Source organism: Zingiber officinale, chromosome 9A (genome assembly GCF_018446385.1).
Source record: "Zingiber officinale cultivar Zhangliang chromosome 9A, Zo_v1.1, whole genome shotgun sequence".
In the NCBI taxonomy this organism is placed as follows: Eukaryota; Viridiplantae; Streptophyta; class Magnoliopsida; order Zingiberales; family Zingiberaceae; genus Zingiber; species Zingiber officinale.
In genome coordinates, this window is record NC_056002.1 from 42,722,533 (window position 1) to 42,733,441 (window position 10,909).

The window sequence follows — 10,909 nt, forward strand, 5'->3', positions numbered from 1 at the left end:
AGCAAGCCGACCTCACGAAAACAGCAAAACAGAGTTTCATCTATTTAGTGTTTTACCACCTCAAGAAGTCAACTGTATAGGAGCCTATGAGTTAACCAAGGAGCTCTGGAAAAAATTCCTAGAATTACACGAAGGGACCTAGGAGGAAAAACTAGCGAGATGGGACCTGCTCCGGAACCATATCAGCAACCTCCGGTTAGAAGAAGGCAAAACCATCGCACACATTCACTCAAGAATCAAGGAGCTCATCACCGAACTCACGAATCTCGGAGAAAAGATAACCAATTGAGATTCACTAAGGTATGCACTTAACGCATTTCCTAGGACTTCAGAATAGTTGACCTTAGTAGATGCGTATTTAATTTCTAAGGATTTAAAGGTAAGCACTTTGGAAGAACTTTTTTCAACCTTTGAAATTCATGAGTCAAAGATGTGCAGGTCTAAAGAAGGAATCAAGGCAAAACATTGCCTTAAAAGTTTAAACAGACAAACCAGATTCTGAGACATCACTTGACGATGATGAAACGACGTTAATGGTAAGAAAATTTAAAAAATTATTTAAATTTAATAAATTTAATCAAGTGCAGGGTAGAAGAAGGAAAAGAAAGGTAAAGTGCTACCACTGCAATGAAGAAGGGCATGTAAAAGACAACTGTCTAAAATTGAAGAGCAAGGACAAGGGAAAAAATAAGAAACCAGCTCAAACCGACAAGCATAGAAATCTCAAAGCGACGTGGGACGACATGTCGTCCGAATCAGAGATAGAGCCCTCATCGGACTTACGCTAGTGGCAAGTCACCAAGAGGACGAAGATGAAGCAAGCTTATCTGAAATGAGCATCGAGAGTATTGATGGAGGGGGAGTGATATCGGAAGAAAGTAACACTTCAGGATGAGCTTCAGATTATGGGATCGACAAGGTAAGTCAGGTATGGTCTCTTCCTCCTGACAAGTCATTTCAGTTTATAAAACTATTATTAAAAAATTATTGTAAGTTAGAAAAAGAAAATAAAGAGTTAAAATCAACCTTAGCTGGTTCTTGTCGATTAGAAGATTTAGACAAAGTAAAAAATAGAAAATGAAAAATTGAAAAAGGATATAGAAAATTTGAAAAGCCATGCATGGTCAACTTTTATCACTTCTAATTTTAAAATTTTTTCAGGACTTAACTAGTATTTTAAATATCATCAGAGTCAAATTAAGAAAATATTATAAAAATATATTCCTAAAAAAATCTTGATTAATCCTGTAATAAGGAATCTATTTTGGGTTCCAAATTATATTTAGATTGATTATTTTTTTTGAATTAAGGGTCTTCAGAGAGAAAATTAAATATTTAATTTCTTTAAAATACTTTGTTTAGAAAGTAGTTGTTGTTCCAATAACCAAGAAGGTCTAGTGTCTTGCTATAGCCTGAAAGTCAATTATTGAAATAAATGTTTAATTGACTCACTGTGAAGTATTTGACTAATGTTTTAAATTGCTTGTCAAAATTTCTGTTACAAAAAGTCTGATCATTAAAATTTATTTAAGTTTTTTTTATACTTTAATCCAAACAACTTTTTTTTAATTTTTTTTGTTAGAAAATTTTGAACTAGTTATCAAAATGCAAATATTTTAATCTTGCTTGAATTCAACGTTTTGTGAAATTTTTTCTGTTCAATCCTTGTTAATTTTTTTAACAATTAAAGGAGTTTTTTTTTAAAATTTTCTGCTCAACCCTTGTTATTTTTTAACCTTTCATATTTTTTATTTTCCTTTAGACTTTAAATTTAGTTTTTCCAAAGTCATTTTAAACGTACCTCATTTTTAATGTGAACAAAAGGGGGAGTAATAAATATTAAGTGTAGGGGAAGGATAGTTAATATAACTTTTTTTTAACTTTTAGTAAAGATTAGGTAGTTAGTACAAATTTTTTTTTACTTGTAAATTTTTTTTACTTGCAAAAATTATAACTGTTATTGTTCTAACTGTTATTTTTGAAATTTATCCTAACTTAACTTAGGTTTGCTTACATTAAAAAAGGGAAGATTGTATAACTGTTATTGTTCTAACTGTTATTTTTGAAATTTATCCTAACTTAACTTAGGTTTGCTTACATTAAAAAGGGGAAGATTGTAAGTACCCCAAGGTAGTTTTAATATAATCAACCAAGTCAGGTTAGGTTCTGTTGGTATTTAACCCCTGTGTCTAAGCGTGCAGGAACTTAGGAGCACAGGAAGTCGAGCGAAAGACATAGCTAGCGAGAAGGACGACATAGGGGAGAGCCGACAGGCTTGGTGTATCCGAGGGACGAAGTGATGTGAAAGAGTATGCAGGCGGACGAGAAGAAGGTGCGCAACGTTTCTGAGGGATGAGAAGCCGGAGCGGAAAATTGCTTGAAGGCCGAAAGTTCAAGTGACCCCTATTCAGGATGGCCGAGATCACCCAAGTGAGCGGAGCCGGAGCGGAAGACTCAGACGAATACCAACGGAAGAGGAGTAGAAGACAGAGACCAAAAATCAACAAAAATTTGATTTTTCGGTCCGAGGCGCCCCGACCAAGTCCGAGGCGTCCGAACTTAGGGGGCCTGAAACCCTTCTGGGCACCCGGACAAGAAAAATTAGCCAAACACAATGTGGCACATTGCGTTGCAACGGGGATCAAGTTTTATCCCCTAAAGGTGCCTAGAACCTTTCCAGACGCCTCGACCAGGGCTATAAATACAACCCTGGTCCCAAAAAGCTAGAACAACACTTGTGATTGATTCCTATTTAGTTCAGTTCTATAATATAGTGCTTTAATTGTTGTAAAGAGTCTTCTCCGCCTGAAGGAGAGTTTAGTGAACGTTCAACTTCTTTGGATTAACAACCTCTCCGGTTGTAACCAAGTAAATCGTTTATGCCTCTTCCTTTCTTTATTTAAGTCTCTTAATTCTTTTATGCAAGTGTTAGTTTATTAAGTTGTAAAGTTTGAGGAAGGTTCGTTTTATTTTACAGGGTCATTGACCCCCCTCTAGCCGACCGCCAAGGGTCCTACACTTCTAAGGTACTTACATCTAGATCCTTAGAGATATAGTAAGCATCTACTAAGGACACCCATTCAGAATTCCTAGGAAAGACGTTAAGCGCATACCTTAGCGAATCTCGGTTGGTTACCTTTTCTCCAAGATTCGTGAGTTCAGTGATGAGTTCATTTATTCTAGAGTGAAGGTGTGCAACGGTTTCACCTTCTTTTAATTTAAGGTTGCTGATCTGGTTCCGGAGTAGATCTCATCTCATGAGTTTTGCTTCAGAGGTCCCTTCGTATAGTTTCAGGAATTTCTTCCAAAGCTCCTTGGCTGACTCGTAGGCTCCGATCCGGTTTACTTCTTGAGGTGGTAAGACGCTAAGCAGATGAAACTTCGCTTTTCCATTTGCTACGAAGTCAGCTTGTTCCTTTTTTATCCATTAGTATTCTTCTTTGCCCTCTGGTGCTACAAAACTAAATTTCATGATTAATAGTAAATCAAAATCCGTCTTAAAGAATAACTCCATCTTTTTCTTCCAACTCATGAATTCCTCCTCGAACTTCGGTGGATAGATGCTTGGTTCGGGCATCTCTTGTGCTTCGTTCGACAGTTAGTCCTCCTGAAGCTATTGGACTCTGATACCACTTGTAGGACCCCTGACGACCGACTAGAGGGGGTGCATAGCCCTGCAAAAATAAACACATTTCTCGATCTTATAGCTTGATTAGAATAGACACTTGCATAAAAGAAATCAGAACCTGATTAAAAAGAAGAGGCACAAAAGGGTTACTTGGTTTGTAATCTAGGGATTGCTAATCTAAGGAAGTTGAAAGCTCACTAAAATCTCCTCTAGGCGGAGAAGCCTCTTACAGCAGTCAATTCTCACAACTACAAAGCTAAATCAAATGGAATCAATTACAAGTGTTGTTTCTAGCTTCTGAGATCAGGACTATATTTATAGCTCTGATCGGAGCGCCTGAAAGTGGTCAAGGAGCCTGGAGGGTGATAGAATTTTATCCTTGTCATAACGAAACGCGCCACTTTGCGTTTGGTTAAAAATCCTAGTCCGAGCACTCGGACTGAGAAAGTCAACATCCTGTTAACTTTTGGTTCGAGTTTTCTGCTCCGGTTCCGTTCACATTGGTCTGGGTCTTTCGCTCTTGCTCCACTTTCTTGGGTGGCCATCCGGAATAGGGCTCATCCGAACCCATTTTCTGGCCTTCTCGAGCAACCTTCCGCTCCAACTTCTCGTCCTTCGAAAACGCCGCGCGCCTCCTCTCGTCTGCCCACCTGCATACTCTTCCGCAACACCTCGTTCCTCGACGCACCGAGCCTGTCGGCTCTCTCCCGTGCCATCCTTCTCGTTAGCTACATCTTTCGCTGGACTTCCTGTGCTCCTAAGTTCCTATACACTTAGACGCATGAGTTAAACACCAACATGACCTAACCTTACTTGTTTGATTACATCAAAACTACCTTGGGGTACTAACAACAATGACCGAAGAAGGTGCCGGACGGTCAGCACAAAGCTGACCGATCCAGCGCCCGGACTATGCTACGTCAGCAATGGATAAAATTCACCAAAGCACTCTAAATAAAGCTCTAGTTCAGTCAGTTAAATACAACACTTTCTGAACACGAAGTTTCTATTCTGTTTTCAAGTTTATGCGCTGTCAATGTCTTGTACGAGGTTTCTCCACCTCCGACTTGTGTCAAAGAATGAGTCTTCTAGTTGAACTACATTTACCTTGGATTAGCAACCTACCTAGTTGTAAACCAAGTAAACCCTTTTTATCTTATACTTTTTTTAATTTCTTTTATTAAATTGTTTGTCTTAATCAAAATCGTAAGTTCCAAGAATAATACGTTTTTCATTCAGACAATTTACTCCCTCTTACCAGTCGCACTAGTCAAGTGTTCCAGAAGGACCTTTGTTATTTAATAACTTATGAGAACATTTTGACACGAATCTTACCGGCAGAAATTTTATAATCTTGAGAGTTCCAGTCAATTGATCTACCCTTGAAGACCTGCAATTGACAAACACAAGGAGAGAGGAGCAAATTGGTAGTGTGGAGAAACTTGTATCTTGCCAGACTTGTAAGCAAGTCAATTAGTAAAATTAAAGTTGATTTTGGTGTAACTTCTTACATGTACAGTATGCAGCAAAAAGATCTATATTGAATTGAGAATCAAATAATGAATGAATGTGGCGAAGGTGGATCATCTGCTTGGATGTAGCCAGCCATCAAGAAAATGGATGAAACAAGCATCTAGTTTGCCTTAGGCACGCTTTGCACCTCATCTCATGTTGCAACACTGCGGCCTTCCGGCCCGTAACTTCTCCCACAAGCATATCATCTGCCTAGGAGATTGGTAATGCGAAGTGTAATAATCATTGATGCACCCGAACTGGCAGAACTTGACGTTGTGCACGTACTTAACGGGCTTAGAATCATTGAATCTCTCCACCCACATGCCCATGCTCACATCTTCCATCTTAAATAACTGCAACAAAGCATACACTGTGGGCTCATCTAGAGCATTAAAAAGTAAACTTGGAAAGCATGCCTCTGTATTCTTCTATTTCTCAGTAAATACCAGACAAGAAGATGTTCCAGTCTAAACAATCGGCAAGTAAGGAGAGTTCTAAGATATCGAAACTGATGTTCTGGTATACCTAAAACAATCGAATACCTATAAATGATGCATAAGATGCAAGCTAAAAGAGCTTACTTTTAGTGTATGTTTTTCAAACTCTGATATGACAAAGTATGCAATGTCAGCTGAGACAACATAGCCCGGACCATCTGCATAAGGTGGGTAGTCCTTTTCAGGCCATTCCTGAAATAAAATTCGATTTTAAACAACATAATACCCAAGGATGAATAATTACTACATCTCACTAGTACAAAGAAAAATTGTGATCCTAAAGAAGGATAGCATGAGACATGCAGAGGTAGCCTCTGGTTGTTGTGGTATTGTATCGATACATTAAGGCAGAAAGCTAACGTGTTTCTTGAACATAAAGATATTTGCCAGTTTTTGAAAAGAATAAAACAAATTTCGTAGAAGGGATTTAGATAGGCTTGCTACCGCTACAGCAAAGCAGATACCTCGTATGTGACAGCCCATTTCCCAGAACGAAGGGGTTTATGGTAATAATTAATGTTCCCTATGTATAGACTTGTATCAGTTGGCACTTTATTAACTTCCTTGAGCACTGAATCAAGTCTAAGAAATGTGTCATCATCGCACTTCATTATGTAATTGGCAGGTAAGGTTCGAGCCTAATTAGAAAAGATAATATCAGAACAAGAAAAAAAAATTAGTAGGGGAATACGATTTTAGTTTGAGCAGCAATTTTTAGGAATTCGCAAGTCTAGTCTTACTTACCCCATACTCACAAATAGCAACTGTCTTCAGAACAATTAAATCATAGCTGTCGATGTAGGGAACTATGACAATGTCCCCAAAGAATTCAGCTTCCTTCTTTAGCTCCATATTCATTTCCTTCCTCCCATGCTGCCAATACTGAAACATAAAATTGTGGACTAAAAGTACAAGAACAAGAGCAACACAAAGCAGCTCAAGAGTTACCAATGAAACAAAGAAACGTGCTACAACATTTGATGATTCCCTCACAGCAGACATCCATGATTTTCTGATTGCCATGCGCTCTGCAAAATGGTTGCCCGCTGAAAGTATGCCAATGAATAGTTCAATGGGTTGATCAGGAAGTGGAGGAGCCTGCCATTGTGCAGACATTTCAAGATGCCTTTGTGGGGCAAAAATAGGATGAATGGCAGGCAAAGAAGCAGCATATATGGACTCAATGTCAAGATCTCCATTCAGTGACAAGCCAGTGGCATCCTCAAGAACAAAACCCTGAAGCCCCTTTACCATTAGCTTCTAAATATCATGCAGAGCCAAGCAACCATGAGGAAACAATAAGCTAAACTTACAGTGCGATAAGCAAAGGATGTTACATGCCTCCCATCAACATTCACATGGAAACCTTCTAGGCCAGCAGTTAGAGTCAGAACAAATAAGTTGCCCTCTACAAATGGATATGGCCGATCGAGTGAGTTCTTTGTGGAACCTATCAAAGTATTGAACCACGAAGCCATCTTTGATTTTTTCACTTTATTATCAACGTCCTGAATCCACTCTTCACATTTCACTAACCCATCAACTGTAAACTATGGTGTTAGAACTGCTGAGTAGTTTTGAAACTTGTAGCAACAAAACTAAAACTAAAATGGAATTTCAAACATGATCCATGTTTATCAAAAAGGAAACAACCCATGATAAAAAGGCATCATGAGGCGAAGAAAAAAAGGTCTTGGGCAATTTAACTTGATTTCATTTAGACAAAGCAAAGACATTTCGGATGCTTTGAATGATAAACATGCTAACAGAGATATACCTGTCTCCTCATCATCCTTGGACTTCTTCCCCTCGCATCGCTGAGAAGTGCCCCATTGCATGCGGTAGCAGGTGTTCTGCTCGATCACAGGTTTTCCACTCCAATCCCCCCTCAACCGAGGGTTGAAGTGGAGGATCCTTGGTGGTTGTTCTCCATCCACTGTCTTGAGTCCCTGCAGCTCTATCATGAATTGAGACATCGTGACGCTATGCTCCCCTTCTTTCAAAGACGGTATCTTTGGGTTAGACTCCCCATGAGACCGGCGAGGTCTTGCCACCAATGTGATGTGGGACCCCAGTGTGAGCCCACAGGGCAGCACCATCACTCTGTTTCGAACCTGGAGCTCCTCCCCCGATAACTGGATCGAGATCGGGCAGCTCTCTTCTGCCGATCTTTCCATCGCCGGTACCGAAGAAGATGGCGGCGGTGGAGCTTTCAGTTCCTCTAATATTTTCTTTCCCACCTCCCACGCATCCCTCGCCGATTTGTAGAGGTCCGAGAAGGCTCCAGTCCCACTGGAGTACAGCTCCACAAAATCGAATGCAGAGACAATCAGCGACCGCCGGTGCAGAAGAGTCGGGCGTTGCTGGAGCGGAGAAGCAGCGGACTCATCCGATCGATGAGGAAGCATAAAGGAGCGACTCGGGGAGTACTTCACTTGGGTCCTCTCCTCTTTGACAAGGGCAAGTCGGCGCGGCACCTCGTCGCCGCCAACAATCCCACCAGCACCTTTCATCCGCAACTGGAGGTTGACGAACGGAAACTCGAAGAGTAAGAGGAAGGAGAGGTATATGAGCCCAACGCCAAGTAGGAACTGAACAAACCTCCTCCTCCTCACAGGAACGGAGGGGTCCGGCTTCGGCCTCCGCATCACTCCCGTTCTACTTCCCCAATCTACGTCAGGGAGGAGAAAGAAAATACCCAACTCCCACCGTAAACCCTAATCTGCAGCCATGAAGCGGAGCTGCGGAGGGAGAAGAGAAGTTATAGTCGTTTGAGCCACCGTCGGAACAAGCCATTTCCTAAAAAATTTCTCAGAATCAGCTGTAATTTCAAGAACAGGAAACACAAAATAAAACCACAACAAGAACACACGACATTCGTTCATCCTAGACCTACAAATCAAAACACGTGGAAGCAAGATAACCCCAGAACATGGCGTTTCGTGAAGTACAGCAGGCATGGCCATGCAATTTTTTTAATATTTCGTGGAAAGAAGAGGCGGCGTGTGAGACTGCAATTGAGGTGCGAAAACGAAGACTCCACGTCGGCCATTTGAACTGCATGTTTTAAATTCCATTATTAAAATTATTTAGCGGAATAAAATGGCTGTCTGTATGGATCACTAATTAAGTTAAACCGGCCTCTGGGCTCTGGGTAATGCCTCCAGAGTACTTTTCTAATTTTTGTTAGTATATAAGCCTCCATCTTGATGAATTATTGATATTTTTTTTTTTAATAAGTGGATGAGTGTACCATTCTGAGTACTTTTTATTTATCTAATCATGAAAAATTTTATGGGACTAAATCATTTTCAGGATTAATCGTAATTATCGGTTTATAATTTTAGAAAAAAAGTGTTTTCAAATATATATTATTTGAATTTTCAAGAAAAATAAGTATAGTATTAATGCCATCCTTGAAGCGTATCTTGAACTCTTGGCGACCTGTTTGTTGCATTTAATAGCAAATGGAAAACCAATTGACAATTAAAAATCATTGCAAGAATAAAGAGTATTTTTCTTATAAAAAAAATATTTAGTTCATATCACATTGGATGGTTTGGTTACGTTGTTTGAATTTTTTTTAAAAAAAATTATTAAAATAAATATCACGTGATAAAATGATAATTAGAAAAAACTTGCTTTGTTAAAATTTAAATCAAGTTAAAATGTTTTAAGTATCCATAATCTTTTTTTTTACAATGTTATTATTAGTTAATTTTTTTTATAATGTTATTATTAGTTAAACTTCTAGGTATGTACCTACCTGTGAGTTAAATCTTATCATTTCATGGTATTCTTTTTTTTTCATGTTCGATTATTTGGTATTTAAATATATTGTTTTTTATATAATTTAGGTATTTAAAATTCACATGATTAATTTAAAAGATAAACAGCTTTTCTAGTAATTTATCTATCAAATAATATATATATGTGCAGACCTTAGCCTGCAGATTAGTCCGGATTGGATTTGGGGCGCCTGGACTTGATCTAAGCGTCCATGTGGGAACTCATCCAGGCACCTTGATTCTTCTGTGTATTTTTTTTTTTTTTAGGATATATTATATGTATTTAAGATTTAAAATTTTAGCATTTAGGAGTTGAGTTATAATAGGTTTGAGCTAAGATTTTTCCTTTATAGTTTAGGCTTTCCTCTTGGGATATAGTGTTTAAAATTAAAAATTTTAGATATTCATGGGGTATATTATATGTATTTAGGGTTTAAGATTTTAAAATTTAGGGATTGAGTTATAATGAGTTTAAATTAATAAGATTTTTCCTCTGAGATTCAGGCTTCCCTTTTAGATTATAGTGTTCAAGATAAAAAAATTTAGATACTCATGGGGTATATTATATGTATTTAGAAGGTTTCGATTTAAAATTTAAGGAATTTTTTATTTTAAAAAAAATAAAAAATAATAAAAAAAAAAGAGAGAATTGAGACACCTAGATTAAATCCAGGCGCCTCGACCAACTTTTTTTTAAAAAAACAAAAACAATCGAGGTGCTTGGATTATTTCCAAGCGCCTTGGCCGACTTGTTGCAGACAGCCGACAACATATCCTAACACTATGTATATAGAATGATACCTTGCACAACGGTGGGCGACAGCAGACGTAGATCATTTGACACGGTCAAAACTCTTATTTTTTTTATTTCCCTCTTTCATCTGCATGCAACACTTTTCTCTCTCCTGCATACAAGTCTTTCTTCTGCATGCAAGGTGGTGTTGATTTTTAAAGACCAGTATCAATGTTGGTTTCAAACCAGCACCAGCAAGCACCACATTGGTGCTAATCTTTAAAAACTAGCACCAATGCTGGTTTGAAACCAGCACCACGTTAGTGCTGGTCTTTCAAGACCAGTACCGACTGTTGGTCTTCATAACCAGCACCAGCTTGCACTGGTTTCAAACCAGCACTCGTACTAATCTATAAAGATCAGCACCAACGTGGTACTAATTTTTAACATTGGTGTTGATCTTTAAAGACCAGCACCAAGGTTTGAAACTAGTACCACATTGGTGCTAGTCTTTCAAGACCAGCATCAACTTGGTGCTGGTTTCAAACCAACATCGATGTTGATTTTTGAAGACCAGCATCAATGTGGTACTGGTTGTGTTGATGTCAAATCAGCATTAATGTTAGTCTTTAAAAATAAGCGCCAATACTGGTGTTGGTCTTTAAATACTAATATCATCTTGCATGGAAGAAAAAGGATTGTATGTAGAAGAGACAATCATTATATGTAAATGAGAGAAGGAAATAAA

General features: G+C 38.5%; 1 protein-coding gene across 3 annotated transcripts; it reads right to left on the minus strand.

Annotated features, from left to right (window-relative positions):
• Positions 1-4,879: 4,879 nt before the first annotated feature.
• Positions 4,880-8,400, minus strand: LOC122021551 (hydroxyproline O-galactosyltransferase GALT6-like). Of its 3 annotated transcripts, XR_006122575.1 has the most exons (8): positions 7,418-8,399; positions 6,954-7,183; positions 6,589-6,876; positions 6,385-6,513; positions 6,105-6,278; positions 5,725-5,832; positions 5,140-5,496; positions 4,880-5,018 (listed from the first exon to the last, which is right to left on the minus strand). XR_006122575.1 is itself a non-coding variant. In XM_042579671.1 (7 exons), the coding sequence occupies exons 1-7, from the start codon at positions 8,286-8,288 to the stop codon at positions 5,290-5,292; spliced, it is 2,007 nt and encodes a 668-aa protein (XP_042435605.1). In that variant the 5' UTR covers positions 8,289-8,399; the 3' UTR covers positions 5,067-5,289. The 3 variants fall into 3 exon arrangements, 2 of the variants coding, with proteins under 2 accessions (XP_042435605.1, XP_042435606.1); XM_042579671.1 differs by lacking the exon at positions 4,880-5,018 and having other exon boundaries at positions 5,067-5,496; XM_042579672.1 differs by lacking the exons at positions 4,880-5,018; positions 6,105-6,278 and having other exon boundaries at positions 5,067-5,496; positions 7,418-8,400.
• Between the last annotated feature and the right edge of the window lie 2,509 nt (positions 8,401-10,909).

Excerpts from the sequence above, each read along its gene's own strand:
- LOC122021551 (XM_042579671.1), bottom strand. The coding sequence starts at position 8,288 with ATGCGGAGGCCGAAGCCGGACCCCTCCGTTCCTGTGAGGAGGAGGAGG. Across the intron at positions 6,877-6,953 it reads CATCCTTTGCTTATCGCACT|GGTTTTGTTCTTGAGGATGC; the intron begins GTAAGTTTAGCT and ends AAGGGGCTTCAG. Across the intron at positions 6,514-6,588 it reads CACGTTTCTTTGTTTCATTG|CATGGGAGGAAGGAAATGAA; the intron begins GTAACTCTTGAG and ends CAGTATTGGCAG.